The 16,312-nt window shown below is 46.8% G+C and overlaps 1 protein-coding gene and 1 pseudogene across 1 annotated transcript in view; one reads left to right on the top strand and one right to left on the bottom strand.

Moving 5' to 3' along the window:
* The window catches only part of LOC134346558 (nuclear factor 7, brain-like), a 57,793-nt gene that overhangs the window by 17,801 nt on the left and 23,680 nt on the right, over positions 1 to 16,312 (bottom strand). Inside the window, exons 5-6 of the mRNA XM_063047974.1 lie at positions 5,979 to 6,001; positions 5,766 to 5,884 (exon numbers count right to left, since the gene is read on the bottom strand). Coding sequence (XP_062904044.1) covers positions 5,766 to 5,884; positions 5,979 to 6,001 — 142 coding nt within the window. The remainder of the gene's footprint in view (positions 1 to 5,765; positions 5,885 to 5,978; positions 6,002 to 16,312) is intronic.
* On the top strand, positions 14,819 to 14,950 carry LOC134347403 (U2 spliceosomal RNA; annotated as a pseudogene).

Here is a 16,312-nt window from a genome sequence, read left to right as displayed (position 1 = left end):
TCTACCAAACCCCTTCCCAGATCATCCTCCTGAGGAATCTCACCCTGGAGTCTGTCTGTGAACTGTTGGTGTGACGTCAGTTCAGAGGGCAGTTCAGTCCCACAAAAACAGGCAGATTGGATAAAGGTGGCAGATTTCATTCTTAAATGTAAATTTGTGTCTGTGTCTCTGACGATGTGTCCCAGTCTGCTGGTGTGTCTGGGTATTTATCACTGTTGTTGTTGGGTGGGTTTCCGTGTGTGTGTGTGTGTGTGTGTGTGTGTGTGTGTGTGTATGTGTGTGAGTGTGTGTGAGAGATAGAGAGTGTGTGTGTGTGTATATATGTGTGTGAGTGTGTGTGAGAGATAGAGAGTGTGTGTGTGTGTGTGTGTGTGTGTGAGAGAGCGATAGAGAGTGTGTGTGTGTGTGTGTGTAACTGACAATGTGTAATGCTGAGGCTCTGACTACAATCTATCAATCGTGCTTGTGCATGTGTGTGAGGGAGATTTGCCAGGCTGGTTACATGAGGGAGATTTGCCAGGCTGGTTACATGATCTTCTCCCATCATTCACCGAGGTCAATGCTGATCGGTGTGTCCGGGCTCAGTCTGACGATGCTTCAATGTGCTGGTTTGATAACAACAGTGAGACTCGCGAGTCCAGCAGGGGGCAGAGTTGAGTCAATCAGACTGCGGTCACGGACAGGTCAGACACGGTGAGTGGCTCGAAGGACTGGTGTATTTTTCTGACAATCCCTGTCACCACAGTGATACCAGATTTTATCCCCTTTAATGTCATTCATTGAATGTTAATTCCAGAGCTACTGTGTTGGGATTCAAACTCATGCATTGGCGTATTTGTCCAGTGTGAATGGGATCAGGATGCAGTGGTTCACATAACAGTGCCGTGTATTGGTTGTATGTTGTCCCTGTGTCAGTCTGTTCAGGGATTTGACATCTCCAGCTGACCATGTGACAGTGATGCTTCCCAACAGGTGGAGTTGGTGCCGGAATTAACTTCAATTCCGACGACCCGATTAGAGGCATGAGCAGGCCACAGTGAGGAGGTTTCCAGCAGGTTTGCGACACTTGTTTAAAAGTAGAGAAGGGACAAGTGGAGCGGCCATTGTCGGGGCTACCATTGTTGGGATTAGGTCAGTGGTGAGAGTAGGAGTGTCAGGCTTTGGCTCAAAGGAGGTTTCACCGTTAAAAGAGGCATTTCTGTGGGTAAGCTTCTGTTACAGTTCCCTTTTTTTTCTCTTACTGTACCTCATGTAGTAAATGCCTGTTGTATGTTCTTCATGCTGGATGTTGGAGTCCTGGGAGACCAGAGTCTCCCAGTGAACACCATCTGTGTGAAGTGCATCCGGCTCCAGCTCCCTGAAGACTATATTAGGGATCTGGAGCAGCAGCTGGATGACCTTCGGATTGCAGAGGAGAGTGAGGAGATAATTGATCAGAATTACTGGAAAGTAGTCACTCGAAAGTTGCAGGAGGTGAGTAGCTGGGAGTCTGTCGTGAGAAATGGAAATGTAAATAGGCAGTTAGCACAGTGAAAAGAGGTCCTGCACAGAGAACTTAGAGAGCTAGGTAGAAAGTTGAGAACCAGGACCTTCCAGGAAGTAATTTCTCGATTGCTGCCTGTGCCACGCGTCATTGTGGGTAGAAACAGGATGATTTGGCAAATTAATGCATGGCTGAGAAGCTGGTGGAGGGGGCAGGGCTTCAGGTTCTTGGATCATTGGGATCTCTTCTGGGGGAGGTATGAACTGTACAAAAGTGACAGGTTGCACCTGGACCCGAGGGGGAACCAAAATTCTAGTGGGCAGGTTTGTTAGAGCTGTTGGGGAGGGTTTAAACTAATTTGGCAGTGGGGTGGGAACTGGAGTGAGGGGACACAGGATAGGATAGATGGTAAAAAAACAAAGATAGCCGGCAGTCAAACTGTCAGGAAGGGCAGGCAGATGATCGGACATACTGGAGCCAGCAGGGTGAGTATCAGTGCATTAGGGATGCAAAATCAAAAAGCATAGCAAATGCAGTACTCAAAGTGTTATATTTCACTTCATGGAGGATAAGAAATAAGGTGGATGATCTTGTTGCACTATTACAGATTGTCATGTATGATGTTGTGGCCATCACTGAATTGTGGCTGAAGGATGGTTGTAGTTGGGAGCTGAATGTCCAAGGTTACACATTATATCAGAGTGATGGGAAGGTAGGCAGAGGGGGTGGTGTGGCTCTACTGGTAACGAATGGCATCAAATCAGTAGAAAGATGTGACACAGGAATGGAAGATGTTGAATCCTTTTGGGTTGAGTTCAGAAAATACAAGGGTATATACAGGGCTCCCAGTAGTAGCTGGGATGTGGACCATAGATTACAAGAGAATAGGAGAGAATTCAAAATGCAGAGATGCAAAGGGACTTGGGAGTCCTTGTGCAAGATACCCTAAAGGTTAACCTCCAGGTTGAGTTGGTTGTGAAGAAGGCAAATGCAATATTGGTATTCATTTTTGGAGGTATAAAATATAAGAGCAGGGATGTGATATTGAGGCTCTATAAGCACTCGTAAGACCACATATAGTGTATAGTGTTCAATTTTGGGCTCCTTATTTTGAAAAGGATATATTTAGAAAGGGTTCAGAGAAGATTCACTAGAATGATTCCAGGAATGAAAGGGTTACCGTATGAGAAACATCTGGCAGCTCTTGGGCTGTATGCCCTGGAGGTCAGCAGAGTGAGGGAGGGTCTCATAGAAACATTCCAAGTGTTAAAAGGCTGAACCAGTTAGATATGGCAAAGTTATTTCCCATGGTAGGAGATTCCGGGACAAGAGGGCACGACTTCAGGATTGAAGGACGTCCTTTTAGAACTGAGATACGGAGAAATTACTTTCATGAGAGGGTGGAAAATCTGTGGAATTTGTTGCCACGAGCGGCTTTGGAGGCCGAGTCATTAGGAGCAGAGTTAGGCCATTCAGCCCATCGCGTCTGCTCCGCCATTCCATGATGGCTGATCCTGGATCTCACTCCATGACAAACACGTGCCTTCTCGCCATATCCACTCCACCATAGAGAACATCCTCTCCACATCCACCCCATCTTGCCTTTTCAACATTTGGATGTATTTAGGGCAGAGATAGATAGGTTCTTGATCAGCCAGGGCATCAAAGGGTATAGGGCAAAAGCAGGGGAGTGGGGATGACTGGAAGAATTGGATCAGCCCATGATTGAATGGCGGACCAGACTCAATGGCCCAAATGGCCTACTTCTGCTCCTATATCTCATGGTCTAATATGGAAAAGGCATGTCAAAGGGGCAATGTTATGATGGTTGTGGGAGATTTTAACATGAAGGTCCATTGGGAAAATCAGGTTGGAAATGGATCTCTAGAGAGGGAATTTGTTCAGTACCTAAGAGGTGAATTTTTTGAGCAGTTTGTCTTTGAGCCTTCTAGGGGATCAGCTATACTGGATTTGGTGTTATGCAATGAACCGGAAGCGATTAGGGTGTTTAAGGTAAAGGAACCCTGAGGAGGCAGTGATAACAAAATGATAGAAAGGAGTTGGCCAAAGTAATTTGGAAGGAGATGCTGGCAGGGATGACAGCAGAGCAGCAATGGAGTGAGTTTCTGAGAAAAATTTAAAATTCTACAGAGAGCAACTGAAAGAATCATTAGGAGGGAAAAGATGAAATATGAAACCAAGCCAACAAACAATATCAAAGTGGATAGTGAAAGCTTTTTCAAATATGTAAAAATAATAGAGAATGGATGTAGGATTGCTTGAAAATGATCCCGGAGAAGTAATAACGGGGGACAAGGAGGTGGCAGAAGAACTAAGTGAGTGCAATTAATTTTACAAGGTAAAAGGTGCTCAAAAAGCTGAAAGAACTAAGGGTACATAAATGACCCAGACCAGATGAACTGCACACTCGGGGTCTGCAGGAAGTAGTGGTTCTGATTGTGGAGCCATTCGTAATGATCTTTCAAAAATCATTTGACTCTGGCATGGTGTCAGAGGACTGGAATATTGCAAATGTCACTCCACTCTTTAAGAAAGGCGGAATGCAGCAGACAGGGAATTATGACCAGTTAGCCTGACTTCAGTGTCTGGGAAGATGCTGCAGTCAATTGTTAAGGATGAGGTGATGGAGTACTTGGTGACGCAGGACAAGATGGGACAAATTCAGCATGGTTCCTTAAGGAAAAATCTTGGCCGACGAACCTGTTGGAATTCGTTGAGGAGATTCCGCGTAGGATAGATAACGGGGATGTTGTATTTCTGGATTTTCAGAAGGCCTTTGACAAGTTGACACATGAGTCTACTCACCAAGTTGAGAGCCGCTGGTATAACAGGAAAGTTACTGGCATGTTTAGAGCATTGGCTGATTGGTAGGAGGGAGCGAGTGGGAATAAAATTATCACATCCTAGTTGGTTGCCAGTGACTAGTGGTGTTCCGCAAGGGTCGGTGTTGGGACGACTTCCACTTATGCCGTATATAAATGACTTACGAGGGGTGATTGATAAGTTCATGGCCTAATGTAGAAGGAGATGGGTTATACAGCTCTCGTTACATTCACGTGCTTTTGAACTCTTTGAGTGATTATGGAGGAAGTTTGAAGTTAATAACTTTTGTGGTATTATTGTTTCAGGTAATTGAAAATTGCAAGTAAGCACTGTCTGAGAACTTATCAATCACCCTCGTAGATGATGGGATGGATGGCTTTGTTGCTATGTTTTCAGCTGATGCAAAGATTGGTGGAGGGGCAGGTAGTGTTGAGGAAACAGATAGGCTGCAGAAGGACTTAGGCAGATTCGGAGTATGGGCAAGGAAGTGGCAAATGAAATACAATGTTAGAAAATGCATGCTCGTGCACTTTGGTAGTAGAAATAAATCTGCAGACTGTATTCTAAGTGGGGAGAAAATCCAAAAATTTGAGATTCAAAGGGGCTTGGGTGTCCTTGCGCAGAACACCCTAAAGGTTAACTTGCAGACTGAGTCAGTGGTGAGGAAGGCAAATTCAATGTTAGCATCTGATTTAAGAGGTCTAGAATACAAGAGCAAGGATGTGATACTCAGGATTTATAAGGCACTAGTCAGGCCTCAACTTCAGTGTTGTGAACATTTCTGGGCTCCTCATCTAAGAAAAGATGTGCTGGCATTGGAGAGGGTTCAAGGGAGGGTCACAATGATGATTCTGGGAATGAAATGGTTATCATACGAGGAACGTTTGACATTTCTGTGTCTGTACTCGCTGGAATTTAGAAGGATGGGGGGGATGTCATTGAAACCTATCGAATGCTGAAATGCCGAGACAGAGTAGATGTAGAAAGGATGTTCCCCATGGTGGGGAATCTCGGGCAAGAGGGCACAGCCTCAGGATAGAGGGAGATCCATTTAAACAGAGATGCGGAGAAATTTCTTTAGCCAGAGGGTGGTGAATTTAATGAATTTATTACCTCAAGCAGCAGTGGAGGCCAGGTCGTTGGGTGTACTTAAGGCAGAGCTCGATAGATTCTTGATTGGACATGGACATGGACATTGGACATTGGACATGGCATCAAAGGTTACAGGGAGAAGGCCGGGGAGAGGGACTGAGGAGGGGAAGAAAAGATCAGCCATGATAAAATGGCGGAGCAAACTCAATGTGCCAAAGACACTAATTCTGCTCCTATGTCTTATTGTCTATAGTTTCCCTTCAGCCTATAATTACAGTCATATTTTGTGTCTAATTATAACTTAGTCGTGTCTCATAAACAAGAACAAATGAATCTGATGTTTTACCTTGTTTAATGCTGCCAATCACTTCTTCCAACGCTATGTCAAGCAAATAGAGGTGATCGAATTTTTCAACCAGTAGGGCACGACCTGTCACTGACAATACCTGCCTATTGTCACTTACCCTGTAAATATTATACAGATGGTTATAAACTGAGCATCAGTGATATTTGAACTATTTTATAAATTCATAGTGCTTCAGTAAAGACCATGTACTACCTTCTCTTCCGACGAGCTTCCTCCTGAAATAAATAGAACACAGATCTCAATTGATTGAGATGGACCATCGGCATCCCGACAGCAGGAATCTAAGACAAGTTATTACAAGCTGCTGAAAATTCCCACTAAAATCATTCCCACTTACACGAACGGGAAAAGAGGGACATAGAACCATGGGAGAAAGTACAAGGAATGTTTATGAGAATTATACCATAACTGAGAGAAGGAACTTACAGGAGAGACTGGACAGGTTGTGTACTTTTATCTGGATATGATGTCAGGGAGGATCAAATGGAGGAATTTAAGATTCCAAATGGATTTGATAGAAAATATTTCTGGTTGTGTGGAGACCAAAAGTCAAAGATAAAACATCAGTTAGTCGTTAATAAATTCCACAAGAAATGTGGTGAAGAGAACGTGGACTCACTGCCACAGGAGTGGTTGAAGTGGAACGGCAGAGAGTGAATGTAATGGGGAAGCTGCATAAACACATGAGGGACCATGGAGTCCGGAGCACTGTTGCTGGTTGTGGTGAGTAGGTGGGAGGAGGCTTGTGAAGCAGGGAAATTGATAGGAGAGAATGGACTGAAAGACCTGTCTATGATGGAAAATGGGATATAATCTGATGAAGAATATTTCTGAAAAACAAAAGACAGTGCAAAATTCTCCAAAACAATGAACCTGATACAAACCAGATATAGATGGTAAATCTGATCTGAGGGTCATGTTCTGGAATTCAACTTCAGTTCCCACTGATCAACGGTGGTTAACGGTGGTAAATAACAGTGGTTATTTCTTCAGCGGTTTGAACGGGGCACGACTGCGCAAGCGTGTGGAGGTCAGCCAGTGAGAACAGTGGTAAGAGTTTAAAAGCGAGCAGAGTTGAAAAGGTGACTGTTATTTCTTCAGCGGTTTGAATGGGGCACGACTGTGCAAAGGTGTGGAGGTCAGCCAGTGAGAACAGCGGGAAGAGTTTATAAGGAAGACAGATTTACAGAGCGGGTGACAGAGTAGAGGGAGACAGAGTAGGAAGGCTTTGGCTCAATGGGGCTTCGGTGATAAAGGGTCGAGACCAGGTAGGTTATCTGTTTAAAACAAAGACAGAGAGTATGTGTGTGAGGCCGGTTTTCTGTGCTCGGTGTCAGATGTGGGAGGTCCTGGAGACTCTCAGCCTCCCGGACGGCCACATCTGCACCAGGTGCGTCGAGCTACAGCTCCTTAGAGACCGTGTTAGGGAACTGGAGATGCAGGTTGATGACCTTCGTCTGGACAGGGAGAGTGAGGAGGTGATAGAGAGGAGCTATAGGCAGGTAGTCACCCGGGACCACAGGAGACAGAGAAGTGGATAAGAGTGAGGAGATGGAAGGGCAAGAAGCGGGTACTAGAAGCAGGACAGCAGGTACTAGCTGTCCCTTTACAATAAGTATTCCTGTTTGAGTACTGTTGGGGGGGAATGGCCCACCTGGGGGAAGCAACAGTGATCGCACCTCTGGCACAGAGTCTGGCCCTGTGGCTCAGAAGGGTAGGGAAAGGAAGAGGAAGGCAGTAGTGATAGGAGACTCTACAGTTAGGGGGTCAGACAGGCGATTCTGTGGACGCAGGAAAGAAACGCGGATGGCAGTTTGCCTCCCAGGAGCCAGGGTCCGGGATGTTTCTGATCGCATCCACGATATCTTTCATGGGTAGGAGAACAGCCAGAGGTCGTGGTACATATTGGTACCAATGACATAGGTCGGAAAAGGGAGGAGGTCCTGTAAACAGACTACAGGGAGTTGGGAAAGAAGTTGAGAAGCAGGACCTCAAAGGCAGTAATCTCAGAATTACTGCCTGTGCCACGTGACAGTGAGTATAGGAGTAGAATGAGGTGGAGGGTAAATGTGTGGTTGAGGGATTGTAGCAGGGAGCAGGGGGCAGGGATTCAGATTTCTGGATCATTGGGACCTCTTTTGGGGCAGGTGGGACCTGTACAAAAAGGACGGGTTGCACTTGAATCCCAAGGGGACCAATATCCTGGCGGGAAGGCTTGCCAAGGCTAATGGGGAGAGATTAAACCAGAATTGCTGGAGGGTGGGAACCGAACTGATGAGACAGAGGAAAGGGAGGTTGGATCACAAATAGAGAAAGCTTGGAGACAGTGCGAAAGGGAGGAGAGCCAGGTGATAGAGAAGGGACGTGCTCAGACCGATGGTTTGAGATGTATCTATTTTAATGTGAGGAGCATCGTGAATAAAGCAGATGACTTTACAGCATGAATCAGCACGTGGAGCTATGCTGTTGTGACTATTACAGAGACTTGGATGGTGCAGGGGCAGGAATGGCTACTTCAAGTGCCAGGCTTTAGATGTTTCAGAAAGGATAAGGAGGGAGGCAAAGGAGGTGGTCAGAGATAGTGTCACGGCTGCAGAAAAGGAGGAGGTCATGGAGGGATTGTCTACGTAGTTTCTGTGGGTGGAAGTTAGGAATAGGAAGGGGTCATTAACTCTACTGGGTGTTTTTGGCAGACCACCCAATAGTAACAGGGACATCAAGGAGCAGATAGGGAGATAGATTCTGGAAAGGAGAAGTAATAACAGGGTTGTTGTGGTGGGAGATTTTAATTTCCCAAATATTGATTAGCATCTCCCTAGAGTGAGGGGTTTAGATGGGGTAGAGTTTGTTAGGTGTGTTCAGGAAGGTTTCTTGACACAATATGTAGATAAGCCTACAAGAGGAGAGGCTGTAATTGATCTGGTATTGGGAAATGAACCTGGTCAGGTGTCAGGTCTCTCAGTGGGAGAGCATTTTGGAGATAGTGATCACAATTCTATCTCCTTTACTATAGTATTGGAGAGGGATAGGAACAGACAAGTTAGGAAAACGTTTAATTGGAGTAAGGGGAACTATGAGGCTATCAGGCAGGAGCTTGGAAGCATAAATTGGAAAGAGATGTTCTCAGGGAAATGTACGGAAGAAATAATCAGATATAACCATAACCATATAACAATTACAGTACAGAAACAGGCCATCTGAGCCCTTCTAGTCCATGCCGAACTCTTACTCTCACCTAGTCCCACAGACCTGCACTCAGCCCATAATCATCCATTCCGTTCCTGTCCATATAGCTGTCCAGTTTAACTTTAAATGACAACATCGAACCTGCCTCAACCACTTCTGCTGGAAGCTCGTTCCACACAGCTACCACTCTCTGAGTAAAGAAGTTCCCCCTCATGTTACCCCTAAACTTTTGCCCTTTAACTCTGAACTCATGTCCTCTTGTTTGAATCTCCCCCACTCTCAATGGAAAAAGCCTATCCACGTCAACTCTATCTATACCTCTCATAATTTTAAATGCCTCTATCAAGTCCCCCCTCAACCTTCTATGTTCCAAAGAATAAAGACCCAACTTGTTCAACCTTTCTCTGTAACTTAGGTGATGAAACCCAGGTAACATTCTAGTAAACCTTCTCTGTACTCTCTCTATTTTGTTGACATCCTTCCTATAATTTGGTGACCAAAACTGTACACAATACTCCAAATTTGGCCTCACCAATGCCTTGTACAATTTCAACATTACATCCCAACACCTATACTCAATGCTCTGATTTATAAAGGCCAGCATACCAAAAGCTTTCTTCACCACCCTATCCACATGACATTCCACCTTCAGGGAACTATGCTCCATTATTCCTAGATCCCTCTGTTCTACTGCATTCTTCAATGCCATACCATTTACCATGTATGTTCTATTTTGATTAGTCCTACCAACGTGTAGCACCTCACATTTATCAGCATTAAACTCCATCTGACATCTTTCAGCCCACTCACTCTTCTAACTGGCCTAAATCTCTCTGCAAGCTTTGAAAACCTACCTCATCATCCACAACACCACCTATCTTAGTATCATCTGCATACTTACTCATCCAATTTGCCACCCCATCATCCAGATCATTAAAGTATATGACAAATAACATTGGACCCAGTACAGATCCCTGAGGCACACCACTAGTCACCGGCCTCCAATCTGACAAACAGTTATCCACCATCACTCTCTAGCGTCTCCCAACCAGCCACTGCTGAATCCATTTTACTACTTCAATATTAATACCTAATATTAATATTAATATTAAATGTGGCAAATGTTCAGGGGATATTTGCATGGGGTTCTGCGTAGGTACGTTCCGATGAAACATGGAAAGGATGGTAGGGTAGAAGGTCCATGGTGTACAAAGACTGTTGTAAATCTCGTCAAGAAGAAATGAAGAGCCTACGAAAGGTTCAAAAAACCAGGTAATGATCGGAATCTAGAAGGTTATAAGGCTAGCAGGAAGGAGGTTAAGAATGCATTTAAGAGAGCCAGAAGGGGCCATGAGAAGGCACTGGCGGACAGGATTAAGGAAAACCCCAAGGCATTCTACAAGTATTTGAAGAGCAGGAGGATAAGGCGTGAGAGAATAGGACCAATCAAGTGTAACAGTGGAAAAGTGTGTATGGAACTGGAGGAGATAGCAGAAGTAATTAATGAATACTATGCTTCAGTATTCACTACGGAAAAGGATCTTGGCGATTGTAGGGATGACACAGTGGACTGAAAAGCTGAGAATGTAGATATTAAGGAAGAGGATGTGCTGGAGATTTTGGAAAGCATCAAGTTGGATAGGTTACCGGGACCGGATGTGAGATACCCCAGGCTATTTTGGGAAGCAAGGAAGGAGATTGCTGAGACTCTGGCAATGATCTTTGCATCATCAATGAGGACGGGAGAGGTTCTGGAGGATTGCAGATGTTGTTCCCTTATTCAAGAAAGGGCGTAGGGACAGCCCAGGAAATTATAGGCCAGTGAGTCTTACTTCAGTGGTTGGTAAGTTAATGGTGAAGATCCTGAGAGGCAGGATTTATGAACATTTGCACAATATAATTAGGAATAGTCAGCATAGCTTTGTCAAAGGCAGGTTGTGTCTTACGAGCCTGATTGAATTTTTTGAGGATGTGACGAAACACATTAATGAAGGTCGAGCCGTAGATGTAGTGTATATGGATTTCAGCAAGGCATTTGATAAGGTACCCCATGCAAGGCTTGTTGAGAAAGTAAGGAGATATGGGATCCAAGGGGACATTGCTTTGTGGATCCAGAACTGGCTTGCCCACAGAAGGAGAAGAGTGGTTGTAGACGGGTCATATTCTGAATAGAGGACGGTGACAAGTGGTGTGCCTCAGGGATCTGTTTTGTGATTTTTATAAATGACCTGGATGAGGACGTGGAGGGATGTGTTAGTAAATGTGCTTATGACACAGATGTTGGGGGTGTTGTGGATAGTGTGGAGGTCTGTCAGAGGTTACAACGGGACATTGATGGGATGCAAAACTGGGCTGAGAAGTGGCAGATGGTGTTCAACCCAGATAAGTGTGAGGTGGTACATTTTGGTCGGTCAAATATGATGGCAGAATATAGCATTAATGGTAAGACTCAAGGCAGTGTGGAGGATCAGAGGGATCTTGGGGTCCGAGTCCATAGGGCATTCAAAGGTGCTACGCAGGTTGACCCTGTGGTTAAGAAGGCATACGGTGCATTGGCCTTCATCAATTGTGGCATTGAGTTTAAGAGCCGAGAGGTAATGTTGCAGCTGTATCAGACCCTGGTCAGACCCCACCTGGAGTTCTGTGCTCAGTTCTGGTCGCCTCACTACAGGAAGGACGGGGAAACTGTAGAAAGGGTGCAGAGGAGATTTACGAGGACGTTGCCTGGATTGGGGAGCATGCCTTATGAGAATAGGTTGAGTGAGCTCGGCCTTTTCTTCTTGGAATGATGGAGGATGAGAGGTGACCCGACAGAGATCTATAAGATAATGAGAGGCATTGATCATGTGAATAGTCAGAGGCTTTTCCCCAGGGCTGAAATGGCTAGCATGAGAGGGCATAGTTTTAAGGTGCTTGGAAGTAGGTACAGAGGAGGTGTTAGCTGTAAGTTTTTGACACAGAGTGGTGAATGCATGGAATGGGCTGCTGGTGGCGGTGATGGAGGCCGAAATGATAGGGTCTTTTAAGAGACTGCTGGATGGCTACATGGAGCTTAGAAAAATAGAGGGCTATGGGTAAAGCCTAGGTAGTTCTAAGGTAGGGACATGTTCGGCACAGCTTTGTGGGCTGAAGGGCCTGTATTCTGCTGTATGTTTTTCTATGTTTCAAACAGAGAGACACAGAACATAGAATAGTTCAGCAGAGAACAGGCCCTTCGGCCCACAATGTTGTGCCGATCTGCTTCCCAAATAACCCCCCACCTTAAATTCCTCTATATACCTGTCTAGTAGTCTCTTAAACTTCACTAGTGTATCTGCCCCACCACTGATTCAGGCAGTGCATTCCACGCACCAACCACTCGCTGAGTAAAAAACCTTCCTCTGATATCCCCCTTGAACTTCCCACCCCTTACCTTAAAGCCATGTCCTCTTGTATTAAGCTGTGGTGCCCTGGGGAAGAGGCGCTGGCTATCCACTCTATCTATTCCTCTTTTTAACTTGTACACCACGATCATGTCTCCTCTCATCCCCCTTCTCTCCAAAGAGTAAAGCCCTAGCTCTCTTAATCTCTGATCATAATGCATACTCTCTAAACCAGGCAGCATCCTGGTAAATCTCCTCTGTACCCTTTCCAATGCTTCCACATCCTTCCTATAGGGAGGCGACCAGAACTGGACACAGTACTCCAAGTGCGGACTAACCAGAGTTTTATAGAGCTGCATCATTACCCCGCGACTCTTAAACTCTATCCCTCGACTTATGAAAGCTAACAATCCATAAATTTTCTTAACTATCCTATCTACCTGTGAGGCAACTTTCAGGGATCTGTGGACATGTACCCCGAGATCCCTCTGCTCTTCCACTCCACCAAGTATCCTACCACTTACTTTGTACTCTGCGTTGGAGTTTGTCCTTCCAAAGTGTACCACCTCACACTTCTCCAGGTCGAACTCCATCCACCACTTCTCAGCCCACTTTTGCATCCTATCAATATCCCTCTGCAACCTTCGACAATCCTCTACTCTATCCAGAACACCACCAACCTTTGTGTCGTCTTCAAACTAGCCAACCCACCCTTCTATCCCCACATCCAGGTCGTTAATAAAAATCACGAAAAGTAGAGGTCCCAGAACCGATCCTTGTGGGACACCGCTAGTCACAACCCTCCAATCTGAATGTACTCCCTCCACCATGACCCTTTGCTTTCTGCAGGCAAGCCAATTCTGAATCCACCTGGACAAACTTCCCTGGATCCCAAGCTTTCTGACTTTCTGAATAAGCCTACTGTGTGGAACCTTGTCAAATGCCTTACTAAAATCCATATAGATCACATCCACTGCACTACCCTCATCTATATGCCTGGTCACCACCTCAGAGAACTCTATCAGGCTTCTCAGACACGATCTGCCCTTCACAAAGCCATGCTGACTGTCCCTGATCAGACCATTTTCTCTAAATGCCCATAGATCCTATCTCTAAGAGTCTTTTCCAACAGCTTTCCCACCACAGACGTAGGGCTCACTGGGTCTATAATTACCCGGACTATCCCTTTTTTGAACAAGGGGACAACATTCACCTCCCTCCAGTCCTCTGGTAGCATTCCCGTGGACAACAAGGACATAAAGATCCTAGCCAGAGGCTCAGCAATCTCTTCCCTCACCTCATTTAGCAGCCTTGGGAATATTCCGTCAGGCCCAGGGGACTTATCCTTCCTCATGTATTTTCACAACTCCAACACCTCCTCTCCCTTAGTATCAACATGCTCCAGAACATCAATCTCACTCATATTGTCCTCACCGTCATCAAGTTCCCTCTCATTGGTGAATACCAAAGAGAAGTATTCATTGGGACCTCGCTCACTTCCACAGCCTCCAGGCACATCTTCCCACCTTTATCTCTAATCGGTCCTACCTTCACTCCTGTCATCCTTTTTTTCTTCACATAATTGAAGAATGCCTCGGGGTTTTCCTTTACCCTACTCACCAAGGCCTTCTCATGCCCCCCTTCTTGCTCTTCTCAGCCCCTACTTAAGCTCCTTTCTTGCTTCCCTATATTCCTCAATAGACCAATCTGATCCTTGCTTCCTAAACCTCATGTATGCTGCCTTCTTCCACCTGACTAGATTTTCCACCTCACTTGTCACCCATGGTTCCTTCACCCTACCATTCTTTATCTTCCTCACCAGGACAAATTTATCCCTAACATCCTGCAAGAGATCCCGAAACATTGATCACATGTCCATAGTACATTTTCCTGCAAAAACATCATCCCAATTCACACCCTCAAGTTCTAGCCTTATAGCCTCATAATTTGCCCTTCCCCAATTAAAAATTTTCCTGTCCTCTCTGATTCTATCCTTTTCCATGATAATGCTAAAGGCCAGGGAGGGGTGGTCACTGTCCCCCAGATGCTCACCCACTGAGAAATCTGTGAGCTGACCCGGTTCATTACCTAGTACTCCATCCAGTATGGCATTCCCCCTGGTCGGCTTGTCAACATACTGTGACAGGAATCCGTCCTGGACACACTTAACAAACTCTGCCCCGTCTAAGCCGTTGGAACTAATCAGGTGCCAATCAATATTAGTGAAGTTAAAGCCACCCATGATAACAACCCTGTTATTTTTGCACCTTTCCAAAATCTGCCTCCCAATCTGCTCCTCTGTATCTCTGCTGCTACCAGGTGTCCTATAGAATACCCCCAATAGAGTAACTGCTCCCTTCCTGTTCCTGACTTCCACCCATACTGACTCAAAAGAGGATCCCGCTGCATTACCCACCCTTTCTGTAGCTGTAATAGTATCCCTGACCAGTAATGCCACCCTTCCTCCCCTTTTCCCCCATCTCTATCGCTTCTCGGCCTTTTGGCTAAGATCAAGTGTAGTATCCGTACTTATCAGACCAGAAGGCGGAGGAGAAGAGTTCGCGCTGACGCAGGGGTGGATCCTAATGCTGATTGGCCTCCAATCTAACACCCCATACCAGCGACGACAGCAGTGAGGAAGAAGATGGCAGCAGCGAGCAGTGCATCGGCCCGAGGCCCGGGAATCAAGAACACTGTCAGGCTGACAGTGAGAGACCGGAACGGGGGCACCGGCTTCACCCAAGAGACCTTCATCCGGAAGGTCTTGATGGAGTGCTGCGGATTTACACCCGACAACATCTACTGCGTCCAGGATTTCGCAGGTTTCTTCGATGTCACTTTCCGGCAGGCTGCAGGGTGGCAGAAGCTGTAGTAGCAGCTTCAGCTGAAGGGGACAGAGGCGCCGCTGTCGCTGCTGAAAGCACAGGCCCTCTTTGCAACAGCTACCCAACAGGAACGGACAATCACGGTGCACATGTTCAACCCGCAGTGCCAGTGGTGGATGTCCTGACATTCCTCACTCGGTATGTGGAGAGCGTAGGAACACCAGCGGACGTGAAGGACGGACTGGGAATCTGGACCAGCAAAAGACAGGTCAAGGTGAAGCTGAGGTTGGATTCCAACGGCGGCGTCATCCACCCCCCCCTCCGTCTTCGCCATGGGAGGGAACCAAGGGTACACGGTGTACGCGGGCAACCCAGGGTGTGCCGAAACTGCGGCAAGGCAGGGCACATCGCAGCCCAGTGCAGGGTGGTGATGTGCAAGAACTGTAAAACCGAAGGCCACCTGACCAAAGACTGCACGCAGGCCAAGTCCCGCAACCTTTGTGGACAAGCTGGCCACCTGTACAGAGCCTGCCCGAGGCGTGGGGGCACCTACGCACAGGCGACCAGGGGAGGTGCTGGCCCTGAAAGGGCCCAGGCAGTTCCGGACGTACCCGCCAGCTCTGCAGACGAGGCACCCGACAGGGCGGACGATGAAACCAGGGAGGAAGGTGCAAGCACCCCGAGACCTGCCACCCCACTGCAGACCCTCCAGGACCAGGCAAACGACGAGCAGGAGTCCATGGAGGAGGGGAGAGCTGAGGTGGAAACGGAATGGAAGGTCGTGAAACGCAAAAAGACCCAAAAGGCCGCGGCCAAGCGACAGAATGCGGAGCAACGCAAGAAAAGGGCAGGGAACCACACAGCCTCTCGTACCCTGTCCTCTTCAGAGGAGGAGGGAGTTGGGGGGGGGGCAGCAGCCCCAGCGGAAGAAGCGGCTGGCAGAACAGGTGGAGAGGAGGAGAGAGGAGGGAGGAAGTCTGCTGACCACCCCCCAAGTACAGAAGGCGGAGAGCAGCAGACACACAGAGCTCCGGGAATCCGGGAGCAGAGCCACGGCTGGCACCCAGCAGCTGGAAGGGGAAGCAGCCCAGTAAGTCAACAACCCCCCGGGCCCAGAACCAGAACGGCCACACACGGAGGAGTACTACCAGCA

The sequence above is a fragment of the Mobula hypostoma genome, chromosome 5, assembly GCF_963921235.1.
Source record: "Mobula hypostoma chromosome 5, sMobHyp1.1, whole genome shotgun sequence".
Taxonomy (NCBI): Eukaryota; Metazoa; Chordata; class Chondrichthyes; order Myliobatiformes; family Myliobatidae; genus Mobula; species Mobula hypostoma.
Note: the sequence above shows the minus strand (reverse complement) of the source record. Positions and strands in the feature narration are given on the sequence as shown.